The 21896-nt window shown below is 32.0% G+C and overlaps 1 protein-coding gene across 4 annotated transcripts in view; it reads right to left on the bottom strand.

Annotated features, from left to right (window-relative positions):
• LOC139492157 (serine/threonine-protein phosphatase 6 regulatory ankyrin repeat subunit B-like) overlaps positions 1–21896 on the bottom strand; it is an 89486-nt gene that overhangs the window by 49512 nt on the left and 18078 nt on the right. For all 4 annotated transcript variants that reach the window (XM_071280302.1, XM_071280299.1, XM_071280300.1 and 1 more), the window contains 3 exons: positions 12872–13151; positions 7989–8206; positions 1000–1096 (listed from right to left, as the gene is read on the bottom strand). In XM_071280302.1, coding sequence (XP_071136403.1) covers positions 1000–1096; positions 7989–8206; positions 12872–13115 — 559 coding nt within the window. In that variant the 5' untranslated portion in view covers positions 13116–13151. The remainder of the gene's footprint in view (positions 1–999; positions 1097–7988; positions 8207–12871; positions 13152–21896) is intronic.

Genomic DNA, 21896 nt, shown 5'->3' with positions numbered 1-21896 from the left:
TCATTTTTTCATGGCACTCAATGAATTAGTCCCAGTTGTTTCTTATCTTTACATCAAAATGATATGTATTTTTAACAAAGTTATCTAACAAATAGTCTGTTAATGCATAGTTTTCTCTCTTGGTATATTTTTTCTGTCTACTGTCCATCTGTTGTCATTATCGTGAAAATGCGGATTTTTGTCATATCTGGTCTGGTTCCGATCCGCAGTTTACACAAAAATGTGCAATGGCGGCCGTAGAAAAATTTACCAAAAAATGAATCCGAGAATAAACATTGTTTGACAAAAGATTGTGCATGAATAAGACGCTTTAAATGCATTACATGGATTAAACATAAACTTAAGCCAATTATGATAACTTTTTAAAGAAGTATTAAACTTTAAAGTTTATAGCTCTAAACCAAAATTCTCGCTCTCGTATTACCGGAAGAGAAAGAAAGTAATTTTTGGAGAGATGCACAAATGAACGACCTTTTTAAAAAAAAAAAAATCGTTTCAATCTGAAATTTCGTAATACAAAACGTTACTAAGATTTCGAATTGTTTTGTGATTGCATTTTTCCATGTGGAAATTGGTGATTGCAGACACGTGGTATTAGTCATGTCACAAGTGTCAGCTTGGGATATTCGCATCAAAACAGTTATCACCCTGAGGGCAATTAACACCTAGCTATTTAATCTCTTAATTGCCTTTAGTGTCCGACTTAAAGGGATTACAATTAAAGGTGATATAAATTTTATGATCATAATCAATAATAGATGAAAGTTCAAAATTGAGGACAAGTAAAATAGCATCTTCAAAATAATTATAGCGTCGCGGGAATTATTATAGCATCATGGTGAAAAAATATAGCGTCGCTGTACTGCGACGCTAAAACGGCCTGGGGAGAACACTGTAGCTAAATATCTATTTTACCTGTGGTCATTTTTCTTACTACCTGGTGTTCCATACTTTTTATTTCCAATGCAAGGATGATTAGTTCGAAATTTTTGCCCTTACCTCTTATGTTCCAAGGTACTGTTGACTGGTCCAAAATTGATGTCCTTAACTCTTTACATTCATCAATCATATTTGGGCCACCAAGTCTTCCTACAGCCTGTTAATATATTCAAAAGGTCAGTTACATGCGACACCTTTCAAACAAGCTATTTCAATTGATTACATGTACTATCATAACACATAACATACATAAAGTCTTTATCCTAGTTTACACAACTAATTTTCTAACTTTGCACTTAAATAAAATCTCATACCTTCATTTAAACATGATTGCACAGGCTGAAGTGTCATGCCAGCTGAACTGACCTTTGATTTTATGGTGTATAAATCATTTTTTTTATTTAATATAAGATTTCGCTATATTTTTATATAAATGAACTTTATCATATACTTAATAGAATAATAAAATAAAAAAATAGGGTCACCGTTCTTTTAAGCTCACAATTTGCCTTCGAAAAAGCGTACATTTTGGTAAAGGTACTTTTTTTCTGTTCACCTAATAGGAGAAATAGAGGTAATATCGAAATAAAAAAAGAACTTAATTACAGAAATCGCTTAAATTTTTTAATAGGTTAGTTTAAGTACAGCTTATTTGAAAAAAATAATTAAAAAAATTGGTCACAGATGAGTTAAAAAAAGATATTTCAATTTTAATGCCAAAAAATGGCATATTTGCACCTAAGGGAGATAATTTGGAGCTTTCCAATGATATAAATATTTTAAAAGGCATCTGGGGCAAAAACGAATTGATGTTTTTTGTTGATTTTTGTACCATATGATAAAGATAAAGAAAAGACAAATAAAGTAATAAAGTTAAAAAAAAAAAAAAAAAAAAAATTATTTTTTTGTAATTTTTTGCAGTAATTTTTGTACTTTCAAGCCTCCTTAATATAAAGATTTACTACAAGAATTAAAGTATTATATTGTTAATTTGTATATTTTGACTATTATAATGTGATTCGTTCAGGAATAGTCACATGTTAAAGTATATTTTCAAAGGTTGATTGAAAACAGTGGATAGAAGAGTGATATTGTACAGTTGTTTTTAGAATATCAAAACTGCCTGTACAGAAATTGCCAACAAAAGCACATAAGGCAGATTCCATATAAGAAAGTGAAACAACTCCCATAAGCATGTTAGGCAAAAATCATAAAGAAATGAACTTCTGTTTTTGAATACATGCTTTACTAATAAAGATAAAGACAATTTGACCAAAAAAATAATTATGAGCATCATCCTTTATAAATAAACGAAGCCTTAATGTTATGTTTCTGACATAAGATTTGACAGACTTTATCATTTCTGACATAAGATTTGACAGACTTTATTTTTTCATACATAAGATTTGACAGACTTTATTTTTTCATACATAAGATTTGACAGATCTAATTTTTTCTGACATAAGATTTGACAGACTTTTTTTTTCTGACATAAGATTTGACAGACTTTATTTTTTCTGACATAAGATTTGACAGACAAATTGCGTTTCTGACATAAGATTTGGACAGACTTGATTCTGACATAAGATTTTTCATACATAAGATATTTTGACAGACAATATATATTTTTTTTGTTTTTTACTGACATTGGAAATCAAATCCTAGATGAAAGTCATTTTTAAAACTCCTGGAAAATACTGCAGCCTAACATCTAACAAGATTTCACCTCAGGTCAAAACAACTTTAACTGTTAGCACATTCAAATGTTTCAGTCATAAGAAAACAAGTTTGACAGATCTTATGTAGGAAACATATAAGTTTAAACTATTGCTTGAATAAAGTTAAATAAAAGGATCAACATGTGTTTTTTCTTATGCACAGCATGATTTACAGTTTCAACTGGCATATATTGGAATCAACAATGATTTTGAAATTTTTTACAGCACGAAAATTGGTACCCACGAAAATAAATGAATCCACAGTAACCAGACTACACTAGAAAATACCAGTATACAAGTGTCAACATAAAGCATTGCAACACATAAACATTGTGTAAAAAAATGGGAGTTAATTCTGTCAAAATTTTAGCATTTTTTCGACTTGTTTTAATCATTTCTACTTTAAACAGAAACAATTATATCCAAAAATTATTTTTATAATTTCATCTAACATCATTATTCATCAAAACATTCACAGATTATCTTTAAAATAACAGTAATTAATATTTTTATTTATTTATTCATTCTGACAGACATTTTCATTTCTTACATGGAATCTGCCATAAGTTTCACATGTAAAGCACATGAGATGCAAGTAAGAATTGTATGCAAATCAGGTTGCTCACATGTGCAGTTTGGTAGTTCATATGTGCCCACAAAAATCTAACATAATGCTCACATGTGCAATTCAAACCTCAGGTGAGCTTTTACCATCCATGTTAGTTTTATGTTAGTTTTGTACTTTGAAAAGTTTTCCCATTCTTCTATTACCATTCAAAACTAACCTAGATCATTGCTCATATGAGCTATTTCAAAATGCCCTCATGTACTTCCTGTAAATTCAAATTCAAAGCATCAATTTGGAGGGAGATGGAGATGAAAAATGTTAAGCCATATTTTGAGCTATTTAAAGAAAATGGCATTGTTGGAATCTGATAAAATAGTCCAGTCAAACTAAGATTTAACCTCAAACTAATTGCAAAAGAAAATGTTTTAGTTCTAATCAATAGCATTATGCCCTTTATATACACAGAAAAAAGTCCCATAAAATCTAACTTGAGGAAAACCTAATATCAGCATTTTAAATTTCCTATGGGAATTAACATAGGAAGGGGAGATAACTCTTAAAAAATGAGTCTTTTTTGTTCAGTTTTTGGTTGTTTTTCTTGAAATGCATACCTGCCAACTTTCACGATTTAGGCGTGTACTACACGATTTTGACCCTTTGTCACGATTGCACGATCGTGTTCCTGAAAAACCCTCTAAAACACGATTTGGTGAAAATTTACACGAAAAATATTGTTGTTCCCGATTTTGAACTGTGTCCAATGGAGGAAAATCGTGTTCAGCCAATCAAATTGTGCGTTTCTCATGATCAAATTAATCAGCCAATCAAAAACGTTTTCTCTCAAGATTGTTTTAACATGCTAGATATTGAACTTGTGTTGTATTCCTCTGTTTGTTGGTCAGAATTGTAAAAACGTGAACATGGCAAATGATTTTTCAACTGCAAGAAGGTTCTAACACTGAATAAGAATAAAAGCATGGCTGATTGACAAACTTCAATGATGCAGTACTACCATGAATATAATAAATAGTAGTTTATTCACTAATTTATTGACACTTACTGTAACATAATTTTATTTATGTATTCAATCATTTAAAGGATAATGTACTCTTTATTATTTTCCACATGGAACATCCCCCCATGGGAAAAAAATGGGAAATTCTGACATTATATTTGGAACAGCTTTTCTAAATGAAGAGTCCTATTATTTTGAATAATAAAGAAGATATAAGGCCAAGAACATATCAAAATTCTTAGACATGTGTTGACCATATAATACCAGATAGACAATGATAGATCATAAGCTGTACAGTTCTTTGGGAAAAGTTTCTTCAAATAATATGAATGCTCATTTGTACTTAAAAAGTGGTTTTTAATGTCCTAACATTGAGGGGGGATCCCTATGTGTTGTTCCCAACCTGATAAAAGTCCTTCTTTGTGTATAATTTTAAATTGGAAAAGTCAACAACTATTTAGTATCCTTACACATGAAAATAATTCCTGGTCTTACAGCTACATGTTCATATTTTCTGCTGATATAATAACTAGAATCATGCAAATAAACTTAAAAAAAGGGATGTAAGCTCATCTTACAAATCATGCAAAAATGACACTTTTTCGCGCAAAATAGTCGTCGCAAAGAATTTTAAACTTTGAAATTGTTGTCGCGCGCTAAAACCCCCATGGGCATTTTCAAAAGTTGGCAGGTATGGAAATGTATGTAAAGTATGATACTTTGATGGGGTTATAAGTTTGTATTTGACTAAATTATATAATCTTCTGATCATGAAATGTACAAAACTGAAGTGTTATGGCTAGTTTTATTTTTTTCGTGGATTTTTCATTAAAGAAATTGCAAATTTGAAGCTAATGTGACCATTTTGAAAAAATAATGTGAAAATTTGGTATTGTTTATATCTGAAAATTTTATTTTTTCAGCATCTTACTTACCTAAAGAAACTTTAAACAACAAAAAGAAGAATACATGCTTAATTATTTTTATTTAATTTGAGATTCTTAACCTTGACATGTTGAAAAATTCAATAAATGGTCAACTAATGAATTACGAAATCTAGATTATAGCTTGATTAAAGATATGAAAACACCTTTAGAGTTGTTTGTTATACTCTAAAGACAGCTAAAAAATCAAGAATCAATACATTATGTTGAATAGAAGCTGTAAAGTTATAATTTTGTATCAATTTTTATTGATATTTTCTGCCTTTTTTGCAAGAGTTATCTCACTTTTCAATGCAAATCTCCATAGGAATTTTAAATGGTGATTTTTTTAGTCTTCCTCAACTTAGATTTTATGTGACTTTTTTCTGTGTATATTTGGGATATAATGCAAAAGATTAAAACTTTAAAATCTTCTGTTGCAATTACTTTTCGGGTTAGGGTCAATTTATGTTAGATTGACTGGACTAAAACCAGTGTGGCTTTGGTTGATTATTTGTAAGTTATCATTTCTATTTCATTGTGTTCATTTTTGTGTCAGATTCTGAAATATAGTACAATTTTAGTCCTTTAATGGAGTATTATTATGAAAAGTGCTTCAAATAAGTGTAACATGTACTATATATTATAGATAATACCTTTTTGAACTTTCTGAAATACAGTACTTAATCAAAGACATTCAATATGTTCTAAACTTGCAAGTCCCTCCATTAGTTTTATAATGTAATGTTATGTTTTTAGTGTTTAAATAACAAAAAAGACAAAATAATATAAAAATAATAATTAATTGACAGTAATTAAAGAATAACACTTAACATGATTTGTCAGTTATTTTATTTTCAATTAAATTATTTAAGATATTCATTTAAATTTGAAAAATATTCCTATTTGAAGCAGCCATTTTGTTTTGATCTTTCGATACAATTTAATAATTATCATGATTATCATTTGGAAATAATTAGATAACAAAATCGAATGGGTCAACAAAATTCACATGAGCAACATGTGAGCAGATGCTCATATGAGCAATCTGATAAAATGCACATGAGAAACAAAAGCTCATATGAGCATTTGCACGTGAGGTTTTTAACATGCAAATTAGGTTAGTTTCATATATGTGCAATTATTTTGCTCATAAAATGCTCACCTAATTTGCATGTTAAAAACCTCATGTGCAATCATGTTTGATTCTAACGTGAGCATCTTATGTGAATATGTTAGCACGTTTTGGTAAGGGTAGAGGCTATTAAGAACCTGTGTCCCTCACCAGATTCTAATTTGATTTTGTACAGTCCTTAAGTTATGTCCCTTTATAATGTTATATACTAGCAATTTCCAAATCATAAATTGAAATCATAACAGATATGTACCCTTAATGATTGAGCCAAAATTTGGTTTAATATATATTGACCCCGTAATTTAATAGATAAATGAGAAATGTGTCCTTGCAAGTATATAACATTATAATGGGACATAACTCAAGGACTGTACAAGTGAAGCTGTTTTTATGGCTATTTATGGGACTTTTTCTGTGTATATTTGGGGCTTAATGCTATAGATTAGAACTAAAACATTTTCTGTTGCAATTAGCTTAAGGTTCAAATTTAGTTTGACTGGACTATCTGTGTTTGGTGGTAATAAATATTGTGAAGAAGTTTCATAACATTTGGTTGAGGCAGAGTCAAGATAGAGTGCTGAAGCAGCAAATTTAATATTTTTTTTCCATTTCTAGAACTCAAGAATGTTAAAAGTGACACCACCGACATATGTTAGTCTGAATTGATAGTAATAAGCATTGCCAATAAGTTTCAGTTGAGGCAAAGTAAAGTTAGAAAATGGAAACAGCAAATTTAGCATATTTTCCATAAAGGGACATAATTTGAGAACAGTGAAAGTAGTACCACCCTTATACAAACTTGATTTGTGTTTGGTGGTATTGATCATGAGCATAATATTAAAGTTGGTACAGATGAACTAAATTAAGAGAACAGAAACAAATTTCCGGATGTACAGATGGACAGACAAACAAACATACATAGGGACAAGGGTAAAACTTAATGCCTGCAACACTTGGGCAGGGGCACAATAATAATTTGGTTACAGCCCTTTATCAGTCAGAGCTCAGACATAAATAAGTCTGAATCTGCTTTTAACTCATAGAGGTCTAAACTTGTAAGTTTTAGGATTTGTCTCCCTTTAATGTCAGACAAATTACGACTTGAATAAGTCCAATATTGTTAAACAAGAAATAATTGACCAGAATCAAAAAGTTGCAAATATCGACTCCTACAAGTCGATGAGTGATCGAAATTGGTTAACTTCAAGACCCACGCATACTTATAAGGAGGTCATGCATCTAAATCAAATAATGACAACATTGAAAGCCAATGCTTTGTCTTCTAAAGAAAAATATGAATGAGAGTCTAAAAAATCGGAGATAATGTTAATTAACCTTACAATGCAACCACCTGGAATCACACTTAATGAGGAAAAACATCTGTGTTTAGTAAGGATGTTCAATTAAATTATTAAATATAGATAGCTCAAGTCCTTGTGAACTCTCATACAGGTTTTTGCTGTCATAGGTGGTGTAGTTTGGCCACAAAGTAACATTAAGTTTTTTCACCAACATAAATCGACCTAAACAAGTCTGTCATTTTCTGACTTAGATAAGTCTAAAATTGAAACTACATTTTTATAATAAATACATGTTTCGACTTATTTAAGTCAAAAACAAAAATCGACTTGTTTATGTCTGAGCTCTGACTGTTTATACTGAAACTATTGAATGCAAAAATTATTCATACCTCAAAAATTTCATCCCATGCTGTGCTAAAATATGAATTTTCTATCTTTCCATCTTTATTGTGTGATATGTGGTTCCTATAATACTTTATCCTTGCCAAATCAGCGGCTGGTGAGGTGTCTGTTACCAGTGGCAATTTGTCCTTAGGTTCTAAATTTTTAAGATTTACAAGCAATGTAATCATCAAAGTTACATCAAACATGTTTGAATTTGGATCACCTGAAAAAAAGAATGAAGCTTCATAAGTTGACAACTTTTCCAGTCAGGGGTACTACTTGTACAAGTAATTTTTTATTTACTTGAAGAGGTAAAAAAAAAAATACTTATATAAGTAAATTATAATATTTTTTATTTAAAAATGATACTATAGTACTTGGTCCTAGATATATCTATAAAACAGGAAAACACAAAAATTCTTATTTTACATTCTGTGGTTTGTTGTTCATCAGACAAAAAAAGTCTACGTAATTAGTATCTGGGACAAAGAATTACACACCATAATTATTATCTCACAAAGTAGAGGCTCTAAGGAGCATGCATCCCTCACCTTGGTCTATAACATAATAGAATTAATGACAACAAGAGGCTGTCAGAGTGACGGCAAACCGGATTTTCTTGAAGAGGTCAAACACTGAACAGTTGAGCATGTATGGACACTACATTTAAGCTTAAACGCAGCTCTGAATATGGATTGTGATTGAATATTTGACACAGCATAGGTTAATTTGTGACATAAAATGAATGTGATCAAAGAACTGAAATATTTGAAATTGGACATTTACCTACTATGGTCCAATATCCAAAATTTAAGTACAAACATTAAATCAGCAGATCAAAGAACTTCAAGAATTCAATTTTTGATAAAATCAAACAAAATTTTAATTTAGGACCCTTTTGATCTCAATTTAAACTTATTTAATAAAGGAGCCCACAATCCTGAATCTGTCAATGCATGGTTCGACTCAGCATTTCAGAGAACCCTATTAATTCATCTTTTTTTAATCAACCAAAGTTTAATTGTATTGAAATGAAACAGTTTAATTTTATCCATATATTTTCTGTGCAAAGGGAAATAACTCAAATCTCTTCAATGAGACATGATGTAATTTTCAAAATACAATCAATAATATGATAACAACTAGTGATGAATAAGTTCTCTAAAATTAGATATGAATTAACACTCAAACATTTTTAGAATCCGCATATCAAAGAACTGCAAATTAATTTTTTTATGAATTTAAACAAAAGTTTAATTAAGAACCCTTTGACTTCAATATAGTATTATCTAATAATACATCTAATAATGAATATAAATACAGGTTATATTCAGCATTTAAAAGAACCCTAAAAATATTCAATGTATATTGAAAGTAAACACAGTTTAATTTTGGACCCCAGAATGGACCAACTTGAATAAACTGCTTCGCTGAACGCAGCTGGATACGCCGGCAGAGGTCCAACCCTGAACAGTTGGGGCAAAAATGGACACATTATTCAAGCTTGATACAGGTGTGAATTTGGATTGTAATTAAATATTTGACATATTATAGGTTTCTAAATAAATGTAGTTAAAGAACTTGAAATTGGTTATATGAATTGAATTTATATTCAATTAATGATTTCTTGCTGTTGTGCAATACACTGTGCTGTTGCACAATACTTAGCAAATCTGTTGTCAGACTATTAACAAATAAAGTTCAATTAATTCTGAATGTTATATTAGAAATTTATGAAAACAAGAGGCTCTCAAGAGCCTGAATCGCTCACCTGAATTTTTTTGGTTTAATCTCTCATCAATGATTATTTTGGCTTTTCAATTTATTTAAATGTTCTTTGAATCGTCCTATTTTCTTCAAAAGCAAAAAAAAATCATTTTCTCCTATGTTCTATTTTAGCCATAGGAGCTATGTTTCTTGACATACAAGGAAATGAAATATAAAATTTATACTAGATACTCTGAAACTCTGAAACTCATTTAGCCTAAGTTTGGCTGAAATTGATACAGCAGTTTCATAAGAGAAGATTTTTTAAAGTAAGTCAACATGATGAACAAATTGTGAAAAAAGTCTTTAAAGGGCAATAACTCCTAAAGAGGTCAATTGACAATTTTGGTCAAATTGACTTATTTGTAGATCTTACTTTGCTGATCATATTTGCTGTTTACAGTTTATCTTTATCTATAATAATATTCAAGATAATGACCAAAAACTGCAAAATTTCCTTAAAATTACCAATTAAGTGGCAGCAACCCAACAATTGGATGTTTGATTCATCTGAAAATTTATGGGCTGATAGATATTGACCTAATGAACATTTTTACTCCATGTCAGATTTGCTCTTAATGCTTTCGTTTTTGAGATATAAGCCAAAAACTGCATTTGACCCCTATGTTCTATTTTAAGTAACGGCGGCCATGTTTTTTGACGGATCAAAAATCAAAGCACACACTTTGTGCAGGATAATCTAAGGAACAACCATGCTAAGTTTTAACCAAATCCATTCAGTAGTTTCAGAGGAGAAGATTTTTTAAAGTTAGCAAATATGATGAACAAATTGTGAAAAATTGTCATTAAAGGACAATAACCCCTTAAGGGGTCAATTGACAATTTTGGTCATATTGACTTATTTGTAGATCTTACTTTGCTGATCTTTTTTGCTGTTTACAGTTTATCTTTATCTATAATAATATTCAAGATAATGACCAAAAACTGCAAAATTTCCTTAAAATTACCAATTAAGTGGCAGCAACCCAACAATTGGATGTTTGATTCATCTGAAAATTTATGGGCTGATAGATATTGACCTAATGAACATTTTTACTCCATGTCAGATTTGCTCTTAATGCTTTCGTTTTTGAGATATAAGCCAAAAACTGCATTTGACCCCTATGTTCTATTTTAAGTAACGGCGGCTATGTTTTTTGACGGATCAAAAGTCAAAGCACACACTTTGTGCAGGATAATCTAAGGAACAACCATGCTAAGTTTTAACCAAATCCATTCAGTAGTTTCAGAGGAGAAGATTTTTTAAAGTTAGCAAATATGATGAACAAATTGTGAAAAATTGTCATTAAAGGACAATAACCCCTTAAGGGGTCAATTGACAATTTTGGTCATATTAACTTATTTGTAGATCTTACTTTGCTGATCTTTTTTGCTGTTTACAGTTTATCTTTATCTATAATAATATTCAAGATAATGACCAAAAACTGCAAAATTTCCTTAAAATTACCAATTAAGTGGCAGCAACCCAACAATGATTTGTTTGATTCATCTGAAAATTTCAGGGCTGATAGATCTTGACCTAATGAACATTTTTACCCCATGTCAGATTTGCTCTAAATGCTTTGGTTTTTGAGATATAAGCCAAAAACTGCATTTGACCCCTATGTTCTATTTTAAGTAACGGCGGCCATGTTTTTTGACGGATCAAAAATCGAAGCGCACATTTTGTGCAGGATATACTAAGGAACAATCATGTTAAGTTTCATTCAAATCCATTCAGTAGTTTCAGAGGAGAAGATGTTTGAAAAATTGTTAACGACGACGACGACGACGTCGACGACGACGACGTCGACGACGACGACGACGGACGCCAAGTGATGAGAAAAGCTCACATGGCCTTTTAGGCCAGGTGAGCTAATGAAAAGGGAGCTTACATCAATAGATATAAATAATTCCCCAAAGTTTCATGAGAATTGCAGACAGCATTTTTGAGTTATTGTCCGAAAATCTGAAAAATCCCCCCTTTTTTAATGAATAAAACCCCACAACTCAGAAATGTAAAATGTAAAATTTATAAAATTCTAAAGAGAGCTTACATCAATGGATATAAACAATTCACCCAAGTTTCATAAGAACTGCTGAGTGCTGAAAGCATTTTTGAGTTTTTGCGAAAAACTGGAAAATCCCACTTTTGTTATGAATAAAACCCTGTAACTTTTGTTATGAATAAAACCCTGTAACTCAGAAATGTAAAATCTAAAATTTATAAAAATTGAATGGGAGCTCATGTTCAAAAGATATAAACAATTCACCACAATTTCTTGCAAGTTGGTTAAAGCATATTTGAGTTATTGTCTGAAACCTAATAATCCCCCTTTTTGTAATGATTAAAACTCCATAACTCAGAAACGTATAATATAAAAAAAAAAAAAAACGAAAAGAAGCTCTCGTCAATAGATACAAACAATTCACCAAAGTTTTATGCAAATTGGTTAAAGCATTTTGAGTTAATGTCCGACATGTTGACGACGGACTGACAGACGGACAACGGTATACCATAATATGTCCTGTAAATGGACGCATAAAAATGAGAAAAAATCCTCAACCAATTCAATAAAAGCAGGTGCAAAATTTCAATACATGTGCAATTTTACTGTTACAGCTTCAGGAATCTCGGTTCAAAACTGTATGAGTTGATTACGCAAAACCAGTACCAAGATCACTGTCTTTCATCATATTTGTTTTTTTATTTTTACTTTATAAAACACATGAAACAGGCTGTCTGCTATTTTGAATGAATTGTTTATATTAATTGTTTGTAAAAAAAAATGCTGTACAGGTCAACGGTTCTGCTTAACACTGGTTTGTCCAGTCTTTATAATAATATCATCTCAATCTAGTTAAAATTAAATCCCCTCACTCGCTCACTTTTTATGCTTGGTTGCTGCATGGAATAAAGGTTATAACCTTATTGAAATTTTGACCTCTGACGTGAACTTGAATGGGATGTTGTAAGACCTCCCAAGCAGCGACCAAGGATAAAAAATTAGCAATTAGGAGATTTAATTTTAATTAGATTGAATATCATCTCATTTTATTTACTGAATTATGGCATGTTTTGTTGATTTACTGTACTGTACATGTAATTTTATAAACCTACCATTACGTGGAAACAGAAGGTCCCACTGTGAAGGGTTGATTACTCTTTTCAGTTTTAGGTCCATCAATTTGGTGTATGCTGTCTGAAGAGATGCACCTAAGGATGGTGGATGGAATTCACTGTCAAACTTTGCTCTGACTGCACGAGGTGAGATCCCAGAAAGCAACAAACTCATCCGGACATAGTTTTCTTCTTCTTGAGATATGGTTGTCAAGTTAGTTACACCACTACTCTGACTTGCCATTATTCAAATGGAGTAATGTTTATTTGAATAATTTTTCTGAAATATAATCATAATAAATTGACAAAATTATAAAAACTAGTAAAAATTCTTTATGTGAGGTCTCCCATGTTAAAGGTTGTATGTTTTGACATCGGACTCGGACTTCTCTTGAACTGAATTTTAATGTGCGTATTGTTATGCGTTTACTTTTCTACATTGGCTAGAGGTATAGGGGGAGGGTTGAGATCTCATAAACATGTTTAACCCCGCCGCAATTTTGCGCCTGTCCTCAGTCAGAAGCCTCTGGCCTTTGTTCGTCTTGTATGATTTTTAATTTTAGTTTCTTGTGTATAATTCGGAGTTTAGTATGACGTCCATTATCACTGTACTAGTATACATATTTTAGGGGCCAGCTGAAGGACACCTACGGGTGCGGGAATTCTTGCTACATTGAAGACCCATTGGTGGCCTTCGGCTGTTGTCTGCTCTATGGTCGGGTTGTTGTCGCTTTGACACATTCCCCATTTCCTTTCTCAATTTTATATAATATGGTAACCTATAATTGCTAACCTCAACAACATTTGATCTAATGTGGAGAGTTATCTCATTGGTAAGCATACCACATCTTGCTATTTCTATACTGAAACTATACGTTCATATAAAACTAGAGGCTCTAAAGAGCCTGTGTCTCGCTCACCTTGGTCTATGTGCATATTAAACAAAGGACAAAGATGGTACAGTAGTTACAGTGGGAAATATTTTGTAAAAATTTACAAAAATTTACAAAATTTCTAAAAATTGTTAAAATTTGACTATAAAGGGCAATAACTCCTTAAGGGGTCAATTGACCATTTCACTCATGTTGACTTATTTTTAGGTCTTACTTTGCTGTACAATATTGCTGTTTACAGTTTATCTGTATCTTTAATAATATTCAAGATAAAGACCAAAAGCTGCAAAATTTTCTTAAAATTACTAATTCAGGGGAAGCAACCTAACAACAGGTTGCCTGATTGAATAGCCTGAAATTCAGGGCAGATAGATCTTGGCCTAATAAAGAATTTTATTGTGCCAGATTTGCTCTAAATGCTTTGGTTTCAGAGATATGAGCCAAAAACTGCATTGTACCCTATGTACTATTTTTAGGCATGCCAGCCATCTTGGTTTGCGGGCTGGGTCATCAGACACAATTTTAAAACGAGATACCCTAATTATGATGATTGTGGACAAGTTTGGTTAAATTTGTCTAAGTAGTTTCAGAGGAGAAGATTTTTGTAAAAGATTACAAATTGGTAAGAAAAATTGTTTAAAACTGAAGGGCAACAACTTCATAAGGGGCCAACTGACTATTTTTGTCATGTAGACTTATTTGTAGATCTTACTTTGCTTAACATTATTGCTGTTTACAGTTTATCTCTATCTATAATAATATTCAAGATAATAACCAAAAATGGCAAAATTTCCTTAATATCACCAATTCAGGGCCAGCAACCTAACAAAGGGTTGCCTGATTCAACTGAAATTTAGGGGCAGATTGATCTTGACCTGATAAACAATCTTATTCTGTCAGATTTGCTCTAAATGCTTTGGTTTCAGAGATATAAGCCAAAATCTACATTTTACCCTATGTTCTATTTTTAGCCATGGTGGCCATCTTGTTTTGTTGTCCCGGTAACCGGACACACTTTTTAAACTAGATACCCCAATGATGATATGGCTAAGTTTGGTTAAATTTGGCTCAATAATTTCAGAGGAGAAGATTTTTGTAATTTAAGTTAACTACGACAGAAGATGACGGACACTGGACGCCCTTTGGGTCAGTTGACCTAAAAATTAAGAGAGGAGTTTTACGGGCAGGGAGGTCTTAGAAGTATTACTGTATCACTAGCTAATGTCAACACTGAGGTAGCAAGTTTGAATCTCACACGTTGCAGGTGTGTTCTACTCCAATCTTAATTGACTTGAGGACTGTCAGTTTTCCTGTAAGTGGTTCACTATTGGCACTGAAGCTTTCCCAACCAATATAAACTGACTGCCACGAAATATATAATAGTTCTGAAAATGACATGAAACACCAATCAATTAATGAATATAAGTAGAAAGTTTCAAAATAAACATGTAAAACCATACCTGTCAACTGACCCGTATTCTGCGGGTGTGACCCGAGATTTTCACAATTCTGAGGGATCACCCGGAACACCCGCCGGGTCATTGAAATAACCCGGGAATTCCGAAAATGACCTGATTTCACCCGTATTTTTAGCCTTGAGATTGATTTCATAAGTAATATTCCTTTGAAATACCGGCAAATTCGTAATTCTTCCATGAACAGAAAGTTCATCTAGCTATGTAAACTGTCAAATTAAGTGACCCATTAAGTGCATGGCTTCACTTGACAGCTTTGGTGTCAAACACACTGTTAATTAACACCAATTACCTTAGCTTTAGGTCGTAAATAAACTGCACCATTGGTTTACAAACTGAACTAGAGTTACTTCCCCTTATTTGTCACCATTCAAAATTATTCCTTATATTTAGGTTTTATGGGTGAAAAAGATTAAATCATAAAAATATAAAATTCAAATACATATTGAAAAATAACTCTTCATTATTTTTATACCTTTATACAATTTTTTTTTAAAAGTTGAAAATTATTTTTTACATTTATACTTCCTTTAACTGTATTACTGTATTTTATCATAGTCTAATTTCCTTGTTAAATGACAAATATTATGGTTAAAGGCTACATAGTCAATAGTCTCAAACATTTAAGAATTAAAGAACCTTAGTGAGCACGCTCACATACCCCACGTCCCCACATTGTCATTGGAGAAATTAAATAAGTATAAGAAAAAAACATTGTATAAGAAAAAATACTGAATAATAATTTCCTGTCAATATACACATCTACATAGTATGTCCTTATTATCTACAAAATTTCATGAAATTCTGTTGTGTGTTTTCAGAGGAGTTGAGATGACAAACTGTTGCAGAAGTACATTGAAGCAAATAAGTTCAAAGGGGCATAACTCCTAGAAAAAAAATTGATTCGTAATTTCCTGTTGATATGCACATCTACATAGTATGTCCTTATTATCTGAAAAGGTTTCGTGAAATTCTGTTGTGTGGTTTGAGAGGAGTTGCGATGACAAACTGTTGCAGTAGTACATTAAAGTAAATAAGTTCAAAGGGGCGTAACTCATAGAAAAAAAATTGAATCGCAATTTCCCGTCGATATGCACAACTACATAGTATGTCCTTATTATCTGAAAAGGTTTCGTGAAATTGTGTTGTGTGGTTTGAGAGGAGTTGCCATGACAAACTGTTGCAGTAGTACATTAAAGTAAATAAGTTCAAAGGGGCGTAACTCCTAGAAAAAAAATTGAATCGCAATTTCCCATCGATATGCACAACTACATAGTATGTCCTTATTATCTGAAAAGGTTTCGTGAAATTCTGTTGTGTGGTTTCAGAGGAGTTGCGATGACAAACTGTTGCAGTAGTACATAAAAGTAAATAAGTTCAAAGGGGCGTAACTCCTAGAAAAAAAATTGAATCGCAATTTCCAGTCGATATGCACAACTACATAGTATGTCCTTATTATCTGAAAAGGTTTCGTGAAATTGTGTTGTGTGGTTTGAGAGGAGTTGCGATGACAAACTGTTGCAGTAGTACATTAAAGTAAATAAGTTCAAAGGGGCGTAACTCCTAGAAAAAAAATTGAATCGCAATTTCACTTCGATATGCACAACTACATAGCATGTCCTTATTATCTGAAAAGGTTTCGTGAAATTCTGTTGTGTGGTTTGAGAGTAGTTGCGATGACAAGAAACAGGACTGACGGACGGACGGACGGACTGACGGACGGACGGACGGACGGGTCAAAAACATTATACCCTCCGCAACTTCTTTGCGTGGGGTATAATAACATTAAATTCTAGTGTTTTATGATCGTAGAATTTTTCTCAAAAAGTAAAGCACATAAGACTGAGTAACACAAATTTATAAAAATCTTTAAAAGTGCAATGAAATAATATTTAATAAGATTTAAAATGACTTAACAAAGTGAACATGCATTGATGTTTTGGTATCTTTGATATACATTATAAGAAAATGTACCATAAATACTGAAATTCAGCTCGAAAAAGTTCGTACGCGTTATGACCTGAGATTTTATTCTTCAATGCAGGTCATGACCTGCATTTTCATCGTCACAGGTTGACAGGTATGGTAAAACTAACTTTAATTTTGATATAGTTATAATAATAAAGATATGTTACTCAACACTTTTATACATGCAAATCAATAAGTAAAAAAAAATTGAATTGCACCTATTATAAAAAAAAACAGATGCTCCGCAGGGCGCAGCTTTATACGACCGCAGAGGTTGAACCCTGAATGGTTGGGGCAAGTATGGACACAACATTTAAGCTGGATTCAGCTCTAAATTTGGATTGTGATTAAATAGTTGACACAGCATAGGTTTCTGACACAGAATGAATGTGGTCTAATGAACTTAAAATATTTTTTTTGCCCCCCCCCCCCCCCCCCCATTTTTTTTTTCACATCCCCCTTTCCCTTTTTCCAAAACTGATCTCAATTCAAATTTCTAATGGAGTTTGCAACAATAACTACTCATTTAAATACAGCATAAAATATCAAAATGTAAAAAAAGTGCTTGTTATCACTGAATGGTAAAGATTGTTTTAATTTATCAGTTGGTAGTAAAAGTGAATATACATTGTATATTGTATAAAACAATGATTTAAGTTGATTCAACTACTATTCTGGACAAAGAAAGATAACTCCAATTGAAAATTTCTTGCTATTGCACAATATTGTGCAATTAGATATTTCTTGCTATTGCGCAATACTGTGCAATTGAAAATATTTGCTATTGCACAATACTGTGCAATTGAAGATTTCTTGCTATTGCGCAATACTGTGCAATTGAAATTTCTTGCTATTGCTGAATACTGTGCAATTGAAGATTTTTTGCTACTGCTGAATACTGTGCAATTGAAAATTTTTTGCTATTGCACAATACTTAGTATAATAATTTTGGATCCTGATTTGAACCAACTTGAAAACTGGGCCCATAATCAAAAATCTAAGTACATGTTTAGATTCAGCATATCAAAGAACCCCAAGAATTCAATTTTTGTTAAAATCAAACTAAGTTTAATTTTGGACCCTTTGGACCTTAATGTAGACCAATTTGAAAACGGGACCAAAAATTAAGAATCTACATACTCAGTTAGATTTGGCATATCAAAGAACCCCAATTATTCAATTTTTGATGAAATCAAACGAAGTTTAATTTTGGACCCTTTGGGCCCCTTATTCCTAAACTGTTGGGACCAAAACTCCCAAAATCAATCCAATCCTTCCTTTTATAGACATAAATCTTGTGTTTAAGTTTCATAGATTTCTATTTACTTATACTAAAGTTATGGTGCGAAAACCAAGAATAAACAGCTGCGCCATGAGCGCATGATACGCCCGACGTCTTGTGTGGAAGTTTTATGCAATAATCATAAATAGTTTCTGAGAAAGTTTTAAGCATTAACCATATATTGTTTTTGAGACACGACGGGGACATATGAAATCCTCAACCTGTTTTTTTTTTACAAAAAACAAAATTTCACTAAAATAAAATTTTGAATCAAAACCTAAAAGTATACAGATCTTTAGATTAATATAACAAAAAAGTGTGTAAAGTTTTAAGCAATAATCAAAAATTATTTTTGAGATACGGCGCGACATGTAAAATAAACAGCTGCGCCATGAGCGCATGATACGCCTGACGTCTTGTGTGGAAGTTTTATGCAATAATCATAAATAGTTTCTGAGAAAGTTTTAAGCAATAACCATATATTGTTTTTGAGGCATGGCAGGGACATGTGAAATGCACCACGCCGGACAGACAGACGGACAGACAGACGGACGGACAGACGGACACCAGACATTTGTAAACCATAATACGTCGGGCGTATAAAAACCCTCCCCCTTTATTACAAAATACTCAATAACTCAAAAATGAAATTTTGAATCATCACCAAAAAGTATACAGATTTTCAAATTAATATAACAAAGATATGTGTAAAGTTTTAAGCAATAATCATAAATCGTTTTTGAGATATGGTGCAACATGTTAAAAAACCCTCCCCCTTTTTTACAAAATACTCAATAACTCAAAAATAAAATTTTGAATCATCACCAAAAAGTATACAGATATTAAGATTAATATAACTAAGAAGTGTTTAAAGTTTTAAGCCATAATTAAGAATTTTTTTTGAGATACAGTGCGACATGTGAAAAAAAACCACCCCTGTTTTAGTTACAAAGTGCCGTAACTCAAAAAGTTTTAATCTTATTTTCACCAAAAAGTATACAGATCATTTGACCATCATAAGAAACAACTATGTTAAGTTTCATGAAATTTGGATAAGTCGTTCTCAAGTTATGGTGCGACATGTTTACGCCGGACAGACAGACGGACAGACATACGGACACCGGACATTTGGATACCATAACGCGTCCCGTCAAAATTTTGACGGGCGTATAAAAATGCTTATTTAGGCCCCTTTTTGGCCCCTAATTCCTAAACTGTTGGGACCTCAACTACAAAAATCAATCCCAACCTTCCTTTTGTGGTCATAATAAAATTGAGAATGGAAATGGGGAATGTGCCAAAGGGACAACAACCCGACCATAGAAAACAAGAGGCTCTCAAGAGCCTGAATCGCTCACCTGAATTTTTTTGATTTAATCTCTCATCAATGATTATTTTGGCTTTTCAATTTATTTAAATGTTCTTTGAATCGTCCTATTTTCTTCAAAAGCAAAAAAAAATCATTTTCTCCTATGTTCTATTTTAGCCATAGGAGCTATGTTTCTTGACATACAAGGAAATGAAATATAAAATTTATACTAGATACTCTGAAACTCTGAAACTCATTTAGCCTAAGTTTGGCTGAAATTGATACAGCAGTTTCATAAGAGAAGATTTTTTAAAGTAAGTCAACATGATGAACAAATTGTGAAAAAAGTCTTTAAAGGGCAATAACTCCTAAAGAGGTCAATTGACAATTTTGGTCAAATTGACTTATTTGTAGATCTTACTTTGCTGATCATATTTGCTGTTTACAGTTTATCTTTATCTATAATAATATTCAAGATAATGACCAAAAACTGCAAAATTTCCTTAAAATTACCAATTAAGTGGCAGCAACCCAACAATTGGATGTTTGATTCATCTGAAAATTTCAGGGCTGATAGATATTGACCTAATGAACATTTTTACTCCATGTCAGATTTGCTCTTAATGCTTTCGTTTTTGAGATATAAGCCAAAAACTGCATTTGACCCCTATGTTCTATTTTAAGTAACGGCGGCCATGTTTTTTGACTGATCAAAAATCAAAGCACACACTTTGTGCAGGATAATCTAAGGAACAACCATGCTAAGTTTTAACCAAATCCATTCAGTAGTTTCAGAGGAGAAGATTTTTTAAAGTTAGCAAATATGATGAACAATTTGTGAAAAATTGTCATTAAAGGACAATAACCCCTTAAGGGGTCAATTGACAATTTTGGTCATATTAACTTATTTGTAGATCTTACTTTGCTGATCTTTTTTGCTGTTTACAGTTTATCTTTATCTATAATAATATTCAAGATAATGACCAAAAACTGCAAAATTTCCTTAAAATTACCAATTGAGTGGCAGCAACCCAACAATTGGATGTTTGATTCATCTGAAAATTTCAGGGCTGATAGATATTGACCTAATGAACATTTTTACTCCATGTCAGATTTGCTCTTAATGCTTTCGTTTTTGAGATATAAGCCAAAAACTGCATTTGACCCCTATGTTCTATTTTAAGTAACGGCGGCCATGTTTTTTGACTGATCAAAAATCAAAGCACACACTTTGTGCAGGATAATCTAAGGAACAACCATGCTAAGTTTTAACCAAATCCATTCAGTAGTTTCAGAGGAGAAGATTTTTTAAAGTTAGCAAATATGATGAACAAATTGTGAAAAATTGTCATTAAAGGACAATAACCCCTTAAGGGGTCAATTGACAATTTTGGTCATATTAACTTATTTGTAGATCTTACTTTGCTGATCTTTTTTGCTGTTTACAGTTTATCTTTATCTATAATAATATTCAAGATAATGACCAAAAACTGCAAAATTTCCTTAAAATTACCAATTAAGTGGCAGCAACCCAACAATGGTTTGTTTGATTCATCTGAAAATTTCAGGGCTGATAGATCTTGACCTAATGAACATTTTTACCCCATGTCAGATTTGCTCTAAATGCTTTCGTTTTTGAGATATAAGCCAAAAACTGCATTTGACCCCTATGTTCTATTTTAAGTAACGGCGGCCATGTTTTTTGACGGATCAAAAATCGAAGCGCACATTTTGTGCAGGATATACTAAGGAACAATCATGTTAAGTTTCATTCAAATCCATTCAGTAGTTTCAGAGGAGAAGATGTTTGAAAAATTGTTAACGACGACAGACGACGACGACGACGTCGACGACGACGACGACGACGGACGCCAAGTGATAAGAAAAGCTCACATGGCCTTTTAGGCCAGGTGAGCTAAAAACAACAGCAGAAGGTCACCAACAGGTCTTCAATGTAGCGAGAAATTCACGCACCCGGAGGCGTCATTCAACTGGCCCCTAAACAAATATATACTAGTTCAGTGATAATGAACGCCATACTAATTTCCAATCATACTGATAAACCTTGTGTTTAAATTTCATTGATTTCTATTTTCTT

The sequence above is a fragment of the Mytilus edulis genome, chromosome 10, assembly GCF_963676685.1.
Source record: "Mytilus edulis chromosome 10, xbMytEdul2.2, whole genome shotgun sequence".
NCBI classification, from domain to species: Eukaryota; Metazoa; Mollusca; class Bivalvia; order Mytilida; family Mytilidae; genus Mytilus; species Mytilus edulis.
The sequence above is the reverse complement of the archived record's forward strand: the minus strand, read 5'-3'. Positions and strand labels throughout refer to the sequence as shown.